The sequence below is a fragment of the Macaca nemestrina genome, chromosome 3, assembly GCF_043159975.1.
Source record: "Macaca nemestrina isolate mMacNem1 chromosome 3, mMacNem.hap1, whole genome shotgun sequence".
NCBI classification, from domain to species: domain Eukaryota; kingdom Metazoa; phylum Chordata; class Mammalia; order Primates; family Cercopithecidae; genus Macaca; species Macaca nemestrina.
Genome location: NC_092127.1, coordinates 130,849,964 through 130,867,978, shown reverse-complemented (window position 1 = coordinate 130,867,978; position 18,015 = coordinate 130,849,964). Strand labels below are relative to the sequence as shown.

General features: G+C 36.0%; 1 protein-coding gene across 1 annotated transcript in view; it reads left to right on the top strand.

The window, feature by feature from the left end:
- Window positions 1-10,792, top strand: part of LOC105463606 (transmembrane serine protease 11D) — a 62,476-nt gene extending 51,684 nt beyond the window's left edge. The window contains exons 8-10 of the mRNA XM_011710814.2: window positions 4,156-4,415; window positions 5,844-5,986; window positions 9,168-10,792. Of these exons, the coding sequence (XP_011709116.1) occupies window positions 4,156-4,415; window positions 5,844-5,986; window positions 9,168-9,329 (565 nt within the window). The 3' untranslated portion in view covers window positions 9,330-10,792. The remainder of the gene's footprint in view (window positions 1-4,155; window positions 4,416-5,843; window positions 5,987-9,167) is intronic.
- The last annotated feature ends 7,223 nt before the right edge of the window (window positions 10,793-18,015 follow it).

Genomic DNA, 18,015 nt, shown 5'->3' with positions numbered 1-18,015 from the left:
AAAGGTCAAAAAGCAGAAATGACACGCACTGATTTCAATCATACTCTTGAATGTGGGAACCAGGCATTCAAATACCTGGACTTATCAGGCACTTAGCATAACCAAGAATGGAATAGAAACCTTACTGGATTCTAAGCCCTATTCAGGCCCAACCACCAAAAACTAAGTAAATGATATCACTATAATGAAAGCCACAGTTATAAACATCACCAATGATGACCAAAGGAATCCATGGAACTTTGAATTTTGCCACCCCACATCCTTCTATTCATTACCATGATTGATCCACTAAAGCTAACAAACTGCGTGAACCTTGTATTGGGTCCTTCCCTAAAGACCTGATTGTCACTGAGAACCATCAGTGAGCATTTGTTTGGGGCACAACCAGCCTTACATCGAAGTACATAGAAGTGATGAGGTGTTATCATAGAGGATTATCGAATTATCACCTCTTCTATGTAGCTTTCCCTGATACTCTCTTTCCTCTACATTGAGTTCCACAGAAATTTGTTTATCTGCCTTTAACAGTTGTCCTCATGATTTGTGATATTTGACTTACCTCTTGTCAGTTTCCTTCACTAGTGTGGAGTTCCTCAAGGAAAGAGATCATAATTACTTTTATTTTTATTCCTGGAGACTCATATTATTCCTTATACAAAGTAGACACTTAACAATGGCTTCTTGAACTATAATTAATGAAAATAATAGCTACCTTCATGAAAGTTCACTTTGTGCCAAACACTATACTTGACATAATACATTTCTCATTAATGCTTAAAAATTGTGTGAGAAGGTATCACCACTCACATTTCATATGTAAATAAACCCCAGAGCTATTAATTAACTTGTCATAAATAACACTTTTAATATGTGGCATAGCCAAGATTTAAATATAAATGTGACTAGTTCCAAAACGATGCTCTAATTCACTAGCTGGAAAGAAGAAAAGGAGGAAAATAAACAAGTAGGAGGAAGAGAGGGAGGGAAGAGAGAAAAGGAAGGAAAGAAAGAAGAGTCTCTTCAGAACTTTCACTGTAAAGACTCCGAGCAAAGGAAGTTGAATATAAAAACAATCATGGGTTTGTTTTCTAATGTTTTTTTCTTCAAAATTTTTAACTCAGGTTCACTCTTACACAAACTACTGTGTCTTATAAAAGTATTTCAGGTCATAGAATTTTTATTTTCTGTATTAACTTCACTATCTAATCTCCATAAAACTCCTAAATTGGTATTATTTGGTTACATTTTGTTTTTACTCAACCCTTAGGAACAATGTTAAGTTAATCAGCCCTCCAAATCACAGATCCTTATTTTCATCAGTCTGTACAAGGCATTTCTCTCATTTTATTTTTTTTTTCCTCCTGTCATCCCTGGATTTCACTTCCACTGCCCTCCTTCTGCCCATATGCCTCATACTAATATGTTCGAAATATACATGTCTTAAAAGTACATGCATGCACCTATAAAACCTATAGTGCTTTTTGGTATGTATATGTATTTAATTTAAATAAGTAGCATTGTGTAAAAGTCTAACATTGTTTCTTACCGTTTTCACTCAATCCTTGGAATTTTCATCTGAAGCACTGCTGCATAGCACCCCACAGTATGCAGTCACCATATTTCCTTCATCCAATTAGGTTGCATGACCTACCTTCCCATTGCCACAAAGAGCACACACAAAATATTTGTGCTTATCTTTCTGTAAACCTCCAGTAATTTCAGAAGCACACAAGCAGGCTGTAAAATATACCAGACTACTCTCTGGGTACTTAAATCTTTACCAGTAATGCAAAAGAGGTCCAATTTCCCTCCACATCAACATTTAGTATTATTCTTTTGTTTAAGTTTTATCAGTCTTTTAAATGTACATAAGATGCTCATTTTTATAATTTTAATTTCTCAGATTCCTAGTTTGAGTATCTTTTCATATATCTAAGAGCTGTTTTGATTTCCCCTACCATGAACTGCCATTGATATTCTTTGCCTATTTTATAATGGTTTTACTGCTTATTTATTACTGGTTTACAGACTTTTAAAATATATTCTACACAAATTTTAGATAGTAAACATTACCAATCTTTTCCCATGGTTTCTCATTCATCTGGTAAATTTAGATACAGTATATCTCATTTTGATTTAATAGAATTCATTCTTTTTTAATCTTTTAGTTTGTGTTTTTGTTGTTTAGCCAAAAAGTCCCTATTCCTAGGTCACAAAGGTAATGTCCTTTTTTTTTTCACGCTACTGTTCTATCTCTGTCTTCCTCTATGTATATAGACGCACATATACTTGTATAGACACACATATACATATATATGAGGGGAGTTCAATAAGTTTATGGAAAATAAAATTAAAAGATAAAATAAAAAATTATAAACTTTATTTCTCAACATAAGCTCCATCAACTTCAAGACACTTTTGTAAGCAATAATACCAGCCATACAGTCCATCCCTAAAGAACTGAGGGTCCTGAGAATTTAACTATGTCAATGCAGTCTTTTTTACATTACCTTTTTACAGTACTTATTGAAGAAAAACGGGTGCCCTTTAAAGATTGTTTTAAGATTAGGAAACAAAAATAAATCAGAAGGAGTCAAATCAGGACTGAAAGGTGTATGCCTAGTGATTTCTTACTGAAACTTTCATAAAACTAACCTTATTTGATGAGAGGAATGAGCATGAGCATGGTTGTGGTGGAGAAGAACTCCGGTGGAGCTTTCCTGGACACTTTTTCTACTAAAGCTTTGGCTAACTTTCTTACTCTCATAAGAAGAAGATGTTAGTTTTCATTGACCCTTTAGAAGGTCAACAAGCAAAATGCCTTCAGCATCCCAAAAATCTGTTGTCATGACTTTTGTTCTTGACTAGTCTGGTTTTGCTTTGACTGGACCACTTCTACCTCTTAGTAGCCATTGCTTTGATGGTGCTTTGTCTTCAAGATTGTATTGCTAAAGCCATGTTTCATCTTCTGTTATAATTCTTCAAAGAAATACTTCAGAATCTTGAACTGAAATGTTTAAAATTTCTACTGGAAGCTCTGACCTTGTGTACAGCTGATCTGGGCAAAACAGTTTTGGCATCCATCAAGTAGAAAGTTTGCTCAACCTTAGTTTTTCAGTCAGAAATGTATAAGCTGAACCAGTTGAGATGTCTATGGTGTTGTCTATTGTTTCTCACTGTTAATTGTTGGTCCTCTTTAATTTAGACATGAACAAGATGAAATTTTTCCTAGCAAATTGATGTGGATGATCTGTTGATGCGGACTTCACCCTCAACCACATCTCTTTCTTTCTTAAAACAAATTATCCATTCATAAACTGATGACTGGGGGAGACGTTGTCCCCATAAACTTTTTGTAAGGCATAAATAATTTCACCATTCTTCCAGTTTCATCATAAATTTGATGTTTTTTTGCTTCAGTTTTAGCAGCATTCATGTTGCTTTGATAAGAGCTCTTTTCAAATTAATGTCTTAGTCCTCTTAGTGCCTCAAACTGATCCTGTTCAGTATAACAAGTTAGTATAAGTCTATTTGCATGCAAAAATTTTTGAAATCCATGCATAATTTGTTTATAATATACATTTTCCATGAACTTTTGAAGACTCCATACGTACATATGTATATATATGCACACACACACCAAGATCTTCAACCATTATCAGACTTAGTGCAGAAAAATTATTCATCCAGTAATAAGATAAGAATGCCCCTTGTCATCACTACTATTTAAATGGTGCTCCTGGCTAAAGGAAAAGATAGGAATTGAAAGAAATTAGTTAAATCTAAAATGTTTATTATTTCAGGTTTCTTAGTTGCTTAAATGGGAAGGGAGGTATGGACAAAAGAGAAATCAAAGATATTTGTGTTATGCTACTTATCATTAACGTATCAGCATAACTTCATTGGAGTAGAAAAACACCAAGATCACCCCAAGATATGTTTTCTAAAATCTTCTCCATTTCTTTAGACAAGTGACCATGTATTCTGCCAGTGAAGAATTAAACTCACTTGCCAGCTTATAATGCAGGAATATATAACAAAGAGATGTGGATCCAATAGTTTCTGGATAGTGGTACAGTATGGCTAAGACAAATTTATATATCTGAAATGTTCACAAATTCCCTACTCATATAACATGTTTTCATAATGTTTTAGCAACTCCAATCCTCGTGAATGGATTGCCACCTTTGGTATTTCCACAACAAATCCTAGACTAAGAATGAGAGTAAGAAGTATTTTAATTCATAACAATTATATATCTGCAACTCATGAAAATGACATTGCACTTGTGAGACTTGAGAACAGTGTCACCTTTACCAGAGACATCCATAGTGTGTGTCTCCCAGCTGCTACCCAGAATATTCCACTTGGCTCTACTGCTTATGTAACAGGATGGGGTGCTCAAGAATATGCCGGTAAGTGTCTCAGAAAAAAAATTAACAATAGAAATGTCTTACATTTGCTATTATGTAATTTTTTTTAATTAGGAAATGCCTGGAATAGGTGTTTCTATTCTTCTACAGACAGAATCATTCTATATTCTGTTCAGACCAAGCTCTGGCTACCCCTGAGTTTCCTTAGCAAAGCAAAGCAATGCCCAGGAACTATGGAGAATTCTCAAATATAGTAAAAGGAAAATGTAAAACAAAGTTTTGAAGAACATGAGTTATTTAATAATACGGAGATTCTATAAGATTCAAACAGCTTCCCTATAAACAATAAGAAAGATTTTGTTTGTTTGTTTGTTTGTTTGCTTGTTTTTTAGAGACAAAGACTCTCTTAGACTGGAGTGCAGTGGCGCAATCATGGCTTACTGCAGCCTCAAACTCTGGTCTTAAGAAATCCTCTTGCTTCAGCCTCCCAAGTAGCTGGAACTATAAATAAGTGTGTACCACCATAGCCAGCTTTTTTTTTTTTTTTTTTTTTTTTTTCTAGAAACAGGTTCTTGCTATGTTGCTCAGGCTGGTCTCGAATTCCTGCCCTCAAGTCATCCTCCTGCCTTGGCCTTCCAAAGCAATGGGAGTATTTAGATTAGACATTCTATGAGGCCTTAATAATTCTCAAAGTAGTAATTGCCCTTTGAAGTATTCTAGGATAAAATAAATCCTGCCTCTATGCAAAGACTCGATCTGTACATAAGCATTGTTTATATTTGTTTATTGAATGAATAAAATGGAAACTAAAATGAGGACAATGCACAAGAGCTACTAGAACCAAAGAGAAAGTAAGAGTATCAGCAAAGGAGTTGAAGGGTAGCATTGACAATTTCCCTGGGCTTTTACCCATGTTGTAGATTGTCTCTCCAAGGAATAATACAAAGCCTTAATAGTTCTAGAACATGTTCTATTGTGTTTTTGTGGCCCAAAGTAATTTGGTGTAATAGATAAAATTTGCACCAGTCGTGAAAAACTGGTGGTGTCATTCTGAGAGTACATCAATATAAAATAGACTAGTTCTTTAGCCTTGAACCTAGGCTGGTTTCTCTTTTGCTGCTAGGTTAAAGGTTATTCAATATGTAATCTTCCAATCCAAAGTCTGTCAGTGGATAATTTAAATTCTTTTAGTCAATTTTAAGATAGCAAATTTGTTTTCTCTAAAGGTTTAAGGGGCACTGTGTCACAAAACTAAAGCAAAAAAAAAAAAAAACTGATCTGCGAAAGGGGTTATCTTCATCTAGTTGGAGAATTTTTGCTGCAAAGAAACTCCAGAGTAAATCTTTAGGAGCCTTCACTGTTAAATATGAAATAATGTTTGGAGTACACTTATTTCTTCTCAAATTTATTATAGGATCAATAATGTACATATCTTGAAGTCCATTTTTTTCCTGCTTTTATACCAAACAGGCTCCACAGTTTCAGAGCTAAGGCAAGCACAAGTCAGAATAATAAGTAATGATGTATGTAATGCACCATATAGTTATAATGGAGGCATCTTGCCCGGAATGCTATGTGCTGGAGTACCTCAAGGTGGAGTGGATGCATGTCAGGTAAGCTCAAGACAATCTCATCCATGTCATCATCCAAGAAGTGTATGAGCACTCCCTAGTATGTGATAATGTGATAGACATAAAGGGAACAGTTACAATACACAGTTCTGTTCCTCTAAAATTTATAATCTAGATTTTAGAAATAAAAATTTTTATGAAGTTTATCTATCATGAAAGCATTCACTCTGAGAGGCCACATTACAGAGTAGTTAACCATCCAAAGCCAAGAATCAGAAAGATCTCGATTTGAATTCCTTAACCTCCATTACAAAGTCACTTTATCTAAAAGCTGGGGATAATCATAATAGCACCTAACTTTTTGCGTACTAAGAAAAATTAAATGAAAACTAAATATGTCAGGCACATTTTAAGCAGCAAAGAAATCTCATCTATTTCACTGTTGTTAATGTAGACCATGGTCACTGGTGTTAATAACTTTAACCTCAACCTTTTAACTGCTATGAAGGATTAAATAAAAAATTAATCACTATATTATAAAATTAATATATATAGTAAATGAATTTTAAGAGATAAATAATAATTTTTGGACACCTTGAAGACAGAAACTTTATACAAAATCCTAGTAATTTAAGTCACAAAAGCTCCTACAATAATGAAACAGTACAAATGAAAAAGAAAAGAAATAACTATTAGATTTGGATCTAGCCCATAATTTTTAACCAAATGTACAAAAACAAACAATAAATATGAAATTCTCACTGTAAAGTGATTAAAATCAAATTTTAATTCTAAAATGTTAAATTAAATTATCTAAACATAATTGATGCGGTTATGTCTTTTAATAGGTTTTGTTCACATATCTGAAATCCAACTCCATATAGTAACAGGAACAGGTAGTGTCAGAAATGGAATATTCTTTTAGCCTGGAGTTTTAAAAAATCGATCTGTTTACTTGAGGAACTTGTTGCTGTTTTTCTGGGTGAATTGTATACAGAAGGATAAGAATTATTCTTCACATCAAAAGGTCACTGACTTTCATATTTAGTGCTCATGGTCTTTAAAAAGTGGATAAAAAGTAGTTCTCACATTTTAGGTAAAGCCTCCAATCCATGAGCACTTTTCCCAAAATGAAACATTTTTATCAACTGTAAGTTGTGTGTAGGTGGAGATTTGTTTTTCAATTGTCAAGTTACTGTTAATTACCCAGTCCTTTATCTCCTTTCGGTGGAGATGTCTCTGCAGTAGGAAATCTTCCTTGCTCTCCTTCCTGTTTCTCTGTTACTACTAGCCCTGAAACAACAAATTCTCAAGTTTCATGATAGCTTTCCAAAGGATCCATCAATCAAATAAGCAACACACCTCCACACTGACAACTCCAGACCTACTGAGAGCATTAATTAAGACTTAAAAATAAGCATGAGTTTTAAAGGGGTGTTATTCATTATTTTCCCATTTATAATGGCCTTACCTTCTGTCCCTCGGTGCATACAAATTATTCTCTTCCTTCAAGCCCAGTTCAAACCATAACTCATCATGATACCGTCCATGTGTATTCCACTCTAGGCCTCACTGATTTTTAACTGAAATACTATAATGCATAGTCCACACTTAAAAAAAAAAAAAAAAAAGGACACAGCACTTTACATAAGAACTTAAAAGATCTTATTTGTTTTGTCCATTCTTTTGTTCATTTTTACATTCATTAATTCAAAGGAATTATATTAATTACTTTCTATGCACCAGACATTATGTTAGCACAACAATACTATCCCTGCATTCAGCAAGCCTATAGTCTACAAGACAGGACACAAATTCAAATGTCTGCAGTCAGGCAATGAAGCTGGCTAGATATGGAAAAATTACAAGTCCCTCTTGCTTTAACATTTACTTGCCCACATTTGGTCAAACATCATGCAAAATAATTTCTCACTATAGAAAAAGCACTACAAAAACAGTAATAGAAAGTACTGAGAACTGGTTAACTGAAGCATGCATATGTCATATAAAAGAAGCAGGTGACAACCAGCTTCACGAAGTATTTGCCATGCATACTGGCACTTCACACACTGACTCTTCTCCCCATCTAGACCAGTAATTAAACAGGTATGGATGAGCTAGCTACTAAGAGCAGCCAATGAATAGCTGACTAATTTAGAAGCACACTTGGTAATAATAGCTGACTTTTATTAGTACTGACTATACAATATGCTAAGCTGTACTCAAAGTGCTTTGAGTTTTAAACTCATACAAACATTATAAGAGGAAACAGAGGTACAGAGAGCTATTCACCAGCTTATCAAAGGTCACATAGCTGGTAAGTGGAGGACTTAAACCCAGAATGTAAGACATACTCAATATGTCTCCCCAACTAGATTATTATGCGCACAAATGTTTGTTGGTTTGTTGGTTCATTATTATGACTGGGTGGTAAGTATCTCATTAGGAGTGTTTTGCTTATGACTATATATATTTCTTCACCAAAAGAAGACTTTTTGATGATATACTATGCATCAGACACCATGTAGTGTGCCAAGGTTAGGAAGATAAGTGAGACTTCCAGAAACTCATTCATTCAACAAACATCTCCTAAGGGCTAGAAGCTTCGGTTTCAGCAGTGTACAGAATAGGTATGTTTTCTTTCTGTTGGACCTTACAGTATATCTGGGAAAACAGACATTGAACAAATATAATAAATGCAAGTGAGTGTTTCAGAGGCATGCAGCTGCTATATCAAAAACAAAACAAAACAAACAAACAAAAAACTGACCAATGGGATTAAGTGTAAATAGGCACACAAATGCACAAATGTGCTTTTATAAAGTAGTGGAGCAGTGACAGAGACACACACAAGATGTAAGGACACAGTGAAGAACAATTGAGCCCAAAGCTGGAAAGGGTGAGAGTGGGAAGGAAAAAGGTTGCTCAGAGAAGTCTTCCTGAAGGAGAGAAAGCCTGGATGAGTAGGAGGCAACCACGCAGTGACTGAGGGAAATCTGAAAGATGTATTTGTTATCTTCTCAGACTTGCTGAAGGAACAACTTGGGTACTTTGAGGATTTCAGTGATTTTTCCACGACTTGGTATAATATTTCAAAAGGAAATAGGCTGACATTATTCATATAATGGATGTGACTCCTTCCTCAACTGCCATAGAAATAAACTCCTTAATATTTTGGGTTTGTCTTTGTACTTAAGTAATAAGTCATTCTGTTTTTTTACAGGGTGACTCTGGTGGCCCCCTAGTACAGGAAGACTCACGGCGGCTTTGGTTTCTTGTGGGGATAGTAAGCTGGGGAGATCAGTGTGGCCTGCCAGATAGGCCAGGAGTGTATACCCGAGTGACAACCTACCGAGACTGGATTAGGCAACGAACTGGGATCTAGTGCAACAAGTGCATCCCTGTTGCAAAGTCTGCATACGGGTGTGCCTGTCTTAAATTCCAAAGCTTTACATTTCAACCGAAAAAGAAACTGGAAATGTCCTAATTTAACAACTTGTTACATAAACATGGTTTAACAAACACTGTTTAATCTTTCTTTATTATTAAAGGTTTTCTATTTTCTCCAGAGAACTATATGAATGTTGCATAGTACTGTGGCTGTGTAACAGAAAAAACACACTAAACTAATTATAAAGTGAACAATTTCATTACAGTTGTGCTAAATACTAGTAGTGAGAAAAACAGGAACCTTGAGCATGTATACTAGGGGAATCTGCACAGGTCTAATGGGTCATGGGGTCTTCTCTGAGGGTTTCACTGAGGATGAGAAGCAAGCAAAATGTGGAAACATGCAAAGGAAAAAGTGATGGAATAATATTCAGGACAAAAAGAACAATATGAGGCAAGAGAAATAATATGTATTTAAAATATTTGGTTACTCAATATCTTATAGTCAGTATGAGTCCTAAAATTAAAAATGTGAAACTGTTGTACTATATATAACCTAATCTTAATTATTCTGTACGAACATGCTCCCATAGGAATTAGTGGATAATTTTCAGCTCTTTAAGGCAAAAGGTAAAATAGTTCACTCCTCAACTGAGACCCAAATAATTGTAGATATTTTTCATGATGACCCATGAAAAATATCATTCATCTACCTAACGGAGAGACTATATCTACTTTACAGAGAAGTTAAGAAATATACCTACACAACCTTCTCAGGTGCTTTACAACTACATAGTACTTTTAACAACAAAATAATAATATTTTTAAGAATGAAAAATTTAATCATCAGCAAGAATTTCCCACTACAGACTTCCTCTCACTGGTAGTTATATTTTTGAGAGTAAAATGATCTTCAAATGCTAAATCTAAGTAATGAATTGAAAGTTTAAAGAGGGAGAAGAGTTGGTTTGCAAAGGAAAAGTTTAAAAGCTTAATATCAATAGAATGATCTTGAAGACAGAAAAAACTTTTTCACTCTTCCTCTCTCATTTTCTCTTTCTCTCTCTCTCTCCCCTTCTCATATACATGCCTCCCCCACCAAAGAATATAATGTCAATTAAATCCACTAAAATGTAATGGCACAAAAATCTATGTAGTCTGAATCATTAATATTCCTGAGTTTTATGAGCTCCCAGTGCAGCTAAAGTTTGCCTATGCATGATCATCTACGCGTCAGGGCTTCCTCCTTCTAGAAGCTAACTCCCTACATCTGGACGTCAGGACTGCTCCATACATTTGCTGAAAACTTCTTGCATTTCCTGATGTAAAATTGTGAAAATACCTACATTAAAGCCATCTGCTTTAAGGGAAGGGGAGTTGAAAATGCAACCACCTCTTGGCGAAATGTACAAAGACATCTTTGCTATACTTTATTTCAAATAAATTCTTTTAAAATAATTTCTCTGCCTAATTATTTATGGAAGTTACGACTTTTGAAGGACAATTCAAAAGCATTTATTTAATTGGTTCTGCAATGAAAGAACTGCCACGTATACTCTAGTAAAGGCCTGGCACTTTCTCCTACCTTGTAATCAAGAGCTATAATTGAGGCAAGCGTCCAGCTTGACACTCCTCAGCTGCACCCTGTGAAGACAACATTGAACTGGTAATTTAGAGTAAACCTCAAGGGAAGGGAGTCTTTGTGCTTGAGTATGTTTGTGTGTTTGTGTGCGCAGCTGCCCTCATATAATAGCAAGCATATGTGTGTTTATTCTTATGTATTAAAAGCTATATAAAAGGAGATTATTATTTAGCAGAAAATAGAGCAAATTCAATTATTTATTGAAAACAATAAAAACTTATTTAGCAAAATATGCATATTTTGTGAAAAGATTTGAAAACTAGGGGAGCATTTATTTTAAGAGCTTTTTTTTATGTGCTGATAAATTCAATTTTTCTGACACCTATGTGTGGCTTTATGAAAGTAATTTGAGTAGTTACAGAGGAGTGGTGATTTATAAATGCTTTCAATTCTTAAAAAATCATTCTGGGAGCTCTGGAAGAAACTTTCTAGCACCCTAATTCAGTTGTAGAAAGAGTTTTTGAACAGGGAAAATCCTGTTCAGCATACATACTAATCAATTCTTAAAAGCACACATACTAATCAATTAAAAAATATGTCAAACAAAGTGAATATTTGGCACTAAAACTGAATCCTCCTGAATTTAAAATAGTGAACAGAACTAATGAAAAGAGAATTATTCAAGAAAGTTTAGAGCAAACAGTTGACTACTTATTGCACTAATTGGACGTCTGAATTACAGAGAGTAAACTGTTCCTTTAATAAATGTATTGAATCCTACTATGTTTGACGTTCTCTGCTAACCAAAGAAACAAAGACAAATAAGACATAACACTTTCCCTTAAGACACACAGAGAACAGTGAAGTTGAAAAACATTATGCAATATAACATAAAGGATGAAATGATAAAGAGTACAACATTTCTGACCAGACAATAAAAGAATGGGAAGGTCACAGAAGACTAATAAAAAATATATTTAATTTATAATAAAATCAAAACTGAGCCTTTCAGAGCAGCAATTTGCCATAAACCATGATAAGTTCCCTGTCATTAGGGAAAAGGAAACTAAGAACTTCTCAGATTATGAATCTAAATCCTTCACAAGCTCCAGTTTACACAACTCACTTTCTTTTTTTTTTCCAACTTGCTAAATATGAAATGGTTCAATGAGACCAAAAATAGATTTCTCCCTTTATATTTATTACATGTCTACATAATCCAGATATCAAACCTAGTCCTTTTCATTTCAAAACAGTCAGTTTGATTAATCTTCTGTAGGGGAGACAAGTTATTTCCATCTCTATTTCTGGTGTTTCATTTCATTTCTTTTTTTTTTTTTTTTTTTTAATTTAAAGACAGGATCTCACTATATTATCCAGGCTGGAGTACAGTGGCTATTCACAGGTGCAATTATAGCATAATACAGCCTCAAATTCTTGGGCTCAGGTGATCCTCCTGCCTCAGTCTCCCAAGTAGCTGGGACTATAGGCATGCACCACAGCATCAGGCTTGGTGGGTTATTTATAAAGGAAGCAGTTGTCATTTGAAGAAAGAGATTCATTTCCATGAGAACATTTTTTAAATCATGGGAGACTTTTAAGCAGAAGCCGGATAATCACCTGCAGAGATATTTTGCGGAAATGTTTTGAAAGATTTCTGTAATGAGTTGGGCTTAAAATCAGATTATTCCCAAGACTGCTACACAGTCTAAGATGCTACCCATAGCAGTTCTGAGGATCATAAGATCTCTGAGAGAAAGAGGAATTTCAGAGTTTGGATATTGATTTGTTAGTTTGTTTAATCTGGTACACAACTATGAAATGAATCACCTAAAGAAATCAAACCAATCACAATGTGAATTAAGTAACAATCCATTTTGGAGAAAAAGGCAACCAAATGAAATTGAGGAGATGATTCAGAAAACAAACAGAACATTTTCCACGAATGTCATTCCATTTAACCTACCTACAATCATACAAGTTATACTGAAATTACCAGTGCAATAAAAATCTGTTGACACATGTTCTTACTTACAAGTGAGAGCTAAACAATGGGTCCACATTGACATATAATGGAGAATAATGGACACTGGGGATTCAAAAGGGAGACGTGGGTGAGGACTGAAAAAGTACCTGTTGGTTACAATGTTCACAATTCAGGTGATGGGTGCACGACAAGCCAAGACTTCACCACTGCTCAATATATCTATACAATAAAACTATACTTTTACCACCTGAATCAATTAAGATCATTTTTAAGATGGTTGACATGTTCAGAAAGAGATTTTTCTGCAGATTTTATGCATCTATCCATTCATTCGTTTTTTTATCCACCCATTTATTTATTTATCAATAGTTTTTGCTCACTTGCCATGTGCCAGATACTATTCTAGGCCAGTCAAACTGAATTCTGGGAAAGAGCAAGACAGGCAAAAGAAAAAGCAAGTATAGGCCGGGCGCGGTGGCTCATGCCTGTAATCCCAGCACTTTGGGAGGCCGAGATGGGCGGGTCACATGGTCAGGAGATCGAGACCATCCTGGCTAACACGGTGAAACCCCATCTCTACTAAATATACAAAAAGTTAGCCGGGCATGGTGGCGGCGCCTGTAGTCCCAGCTACTTGGGAGGCTGAGGCAGGAGAATGGCGTGAACCCGGGAGGCGGAGCTTCTAGTGAACTGAGATCGCACCACTGCACTCCAGCCTGGGCGACAGAGCAAGACTCTGTCTCAAAAAAAAAAAAAAAAAAAAAAGAAACAGAAAAAGAAAAGAGAAAGCAAGTATAAAGTTCCTGAGGTAACTATAAAGTTGGTGGGTTTGGAAAACAGTAAGAAGCCAATGTGGTTGGAACAAAATTAATGAAGGGAGCCTGGTATTAGGTGAGGCTGAAGAAATAGACATGTGGGCTACATAGATAAGTTTTTGTTTTATTCTAAATGTGAGGACAAGAGTATGGATGGAAATCATATGATCAATTTTCCATTTTCTAAAGATGAATCGGGCTACTCTACAGAGAACTACCAGAGGACAAGAGTAAAAGTGAAACTAATCAATAGACCATTGTAGTCATCTACGAAAAGGATGAGCTTGACTTGAATTAAGGAGCTAGCAGTGAAGATGGTAGAAAACGTTGAAATTTAGGAAATATCTATAGGAAAAAAAAAATAATTTCTGATTGATTAGATTTAGGTGCTGAAGAAAAGAGAGAAATCAAAGTTGACTAAAGCTTTGGTCCTGAAATAGAAAATAATGGAGAGAAAAATCTGGGAGGAGAACCAAGTTTGAAGAGTAGAGAATCAAGAATTTCTTTCCGAATCCGATACATTTGAAATGCACAAGTTATGAGAACAGGTAAAAAGTTGCAAATAGGCCAGACGCGGTGGCTCACGCCTGTAATCCCAGCACTTTGGGAGGCCAAGGCGGGCAGATCACGAGGTCAGGAGATCAAGACCATCCTAGCGAACAAGGTGAAACCCTGTCACTACTGAAAATACAAAAAAAATTAGCCAGGCGTGGTGGCGGGTGCCTGTAGTCCCAGCTACATAGGAGGCTGAGGCAGGAGAATGGCGTGAACCCAGGAGGCGGAGCTTGCAGTGAACCAAGATCACGCGACTGCACTCCAGCCTGGGCGACAGAGCAAGACTCCGTCTCAAACAAAACAAAACAAAACAAAACAAACAAACAAAAAAGTTGCAAATACATATCTGTAGCTCAGCGGAGGGATTGAGGTTGGAAATATAAATTTTGTGACATTTACAAGAACAGTTTCAGGGAAGTAGAGGAAAAAGTAGTGTTGGAATAACAAGAAGAAAGAATGGGAAATATAGCTTTTGGAAAATAATGTAAGATCATATCTTTTTTTTTAAATTTATTTATTATTATTCTACTTTAAGTTGTAGGGTACATGTGCATAACGTGCAGGTTTGTTACATATGTATACTTGTGCCATGTTGGTGTGCTGCACCCATCAACTAGTCATTTACATCAGGTATAACTCCCAATGCAATCCCTCCCCCCTCCCCCCTCCCCATGATAGGCCCCGGTGTGTGATGTTCCCCTTCCCGAGTCCAAGTGATCTCATTGTTCAGTCCCCACCTATGAGTGAGAACATGCGGTGTTTGGTTTTCTGTTCTTGTGATAGTTTGCTAAGAATGATGGTTTCCAGCTGCATCCATGTCCCTACAAAGGACACAAACTCATCCTTTTTGATGGCTGCATAGCATTCCATGATGTATATGTGCCACATTTTCTTAATCCAATCTGTCACTGATGGACATTTGGGTTGATTCCAAGTCTTTGCTATTGTGAATAGTGCCGCAATAAACATACGTGTGCATGTGTCTTTATAGCAGCATAATTTATAATCCTTTGGGTATATACCCAGTAATGGGATGGCTGGGTCATATGGTACATCTAGTTCTAGATCCTTGAGGAATCACCATACTGTTTTCCATAATGGTTGAACTAGTTTACAATCCCACCAACAGTGTAAAAGTGTTCCTGTTTCTCCACATCCTCTCCAGCACCTGTTGTTTCCTGACTTTTTAATGATCGCCATTCTAACTGGTGTGAGATGGTATCTCATTGTGGTTTTGATTTGCATTTCTCTGATGACCAGTGATGATGAGCATTTTTTCATGTGTCTGTTGGCTGTATGAATGTCTTCTTTTGAGAAATGTCTGTTCATATCCTTTGCCCACTTTTTGATGGGGTTGTTTGTTTTTTCCTTGTAAATTTGTTTGAGTTCTTTGTAGGTTCTGGATATTAGCCCTTTGTCAGATGAGTAGATTGCAAAAATTTTCTCCCATTCTGTAGGTTGCCTGTTCACTCTGATGGTAGTTTCTTTTGCTGTGCAGAAGCTCTTTAGCTTAATGAGATCCCATTTGTCAATTTTGGCTTTTGCTGCCGTTGCTTTTGGTGTTTTAGACATGAAGCCTTTGCCCATGCCTATGTCCTGAATGGTACTACCTAGGTTGTCCTCTAGGATTTTTATGGTATTAGGTCTAACATTTAAGTCTCTAATCCATCTTGAATTAATTTTCGTATAAGGAGTAAGGAAAGGATCCAGTTTCAGCTTTCTACTTATGGCTAGCCAATTTTCCCAGCACCATTTATTAAATAGGGAATCCTTTCCACATTTCTTGTTTCTCTCAGGTTTGTCAAAGATCAGATGGCTGTAGATGTGTGGTATTATTTCTGAGGACTCTGTTCTGTTCCATTGGTCTATACCTCTGTTTTGGTACCAGTACCATGCTGTTTTGGTTACTGTAGCCTTGTAGTATAGTTTGAAGTCAGGTAGCGTGATGCCTCCAGCTTTGTACTTTTGACTTAGGATTGTCTTGGAGATGCGGGCTCTTTTTTGGTTCCATATGAACTTTAAAGCAGTTTTTTTCCAATTCTGTGAAGAAACTCATTGGTAGCTTGATGGGGATGGCATTGAATCTATAAATTACCTTGGGCAGTATGGCCATTTTCACGATATTGATTCTTCCTATCCATGAGCATGGTATGTTCTTCCATTTGTTTGTGTCCTCTTTCATTTCACTGAGCAGTGGTTTGTAGTTCTCCTTGAAGAGGTCCTTTATATCCCTTGTAAGTTGGATTCCTAGCTATTTTATTCTCTTTGAAGCAATTGTGAATGGAAGTTCATTCATGATTTGGCTCTCTGTTTGTCTGTTACTGGTGTATAAGAATGCTTGTGATTTTTGCACATTAATTTTGTATCCTGAGACTTTGCTGAAGTTGCTTATCAGCTTAAGGAGATTCTGGGCTGAGACAATGGGGTTTTCTAAATATACAATCATGTCATCTGCAAAGAGGGACAATTTGACTTCTTCTTTTCCTAACTGAATACCCTTGATTTCTTTCTCTTGCCTGATTGCCCTAGCCAGAACTTCCTACACTATGTTGAATAGGAGTGGTGAGAGAGGGCATCCCTGTCTTGTGCCAGTTTTCAAAGGGAATTTTTCCAGTTTTTGCCCATTCAGTATGATATTGGCTGTGGGTTTGTCATAAATAGCTCTTATTATTTTGAGGTACGTTCCATCAATACCGAATTTATTGAGCGTTTTTAGCATGAAGGACGCTGTTGAATTTTGTAAAAAGCCTTTTCTGCATCTATTGAGATAATCATGTGGTTCTTGTCTTTGGTTCTGTTTATATGCTGGATTATGTTTATTGATTTGCGAATGTTGAACCAGCCTTGCATCCCAGGGATGAAGCCCACTTGATCATGGTGGATAAGCTTTTTGATGTGTTGCTGAATCCGGTTTGCCAGTATTTCATTGAGGATTTTTGCATCGATGTTCATCAGGGATATTGGTCTACAATTCTCTTTTTTTGTTGTGTCTCTGCCAGGCTTTGGTATCAGGATGATGTTGGCCTCATAAAATGAGTTAGGGAGGATTCCCTCTTTTTCTATTGATTGGAAGAGTTTCAGAAGGAATGGTACCAACTCCTCCTTGTACCTCTGGTAGAATTCAGCTGTGAATCCATCTGGTCCTGGACTTTTTTTGGTTGGTAGGCTATTAATTATTGCCTCAATTTCAGAGCCTGCTATTGGTCTATTCAGGGATTCAACTTCTTCCTGGTTTAGTCTTGGAAGAGTGTAAGTGTCCAGGAAATTATCCATTTCTTCTAGATTTTCCAGTTTACTTGCATAGAGGTGTTTATAGTATTCTCTGATGGTAGTTTGTATTTCTGTGGGGTCGGTGGTGATATCCCCTTTATCATTTTTAATTGCGTCGATTTGATTCTTCTCTCTTTTCTTCTTTATTAGTCTTGCTAGCAGTCTGTCAATTTTGTTGATCTTTTCAAAAAACCAACTCCTGGATTCATTGATTTTTTGGAGGGTTTTTTGTGTCTCTATCTCCTTCAGTTCTGCTCTGATCTTAGTTATTTCTTGCCTTCTGCTAGCTTTCGAATGTGTTTGCTCTTGCTTCTCTAGTGCTTTTAATTGCGATGTTAGAGTGTCAATTTTAGATCTTTCCTGCTTTCTCTTGTGGGCATTTAGTGCTATAAATTTCCCTCTACACACTGCTTTAAATGTGTCCCAGAGATTCTGGTATGTTGTATCTTTGTTCTCATTGGTTTCAAAGAAC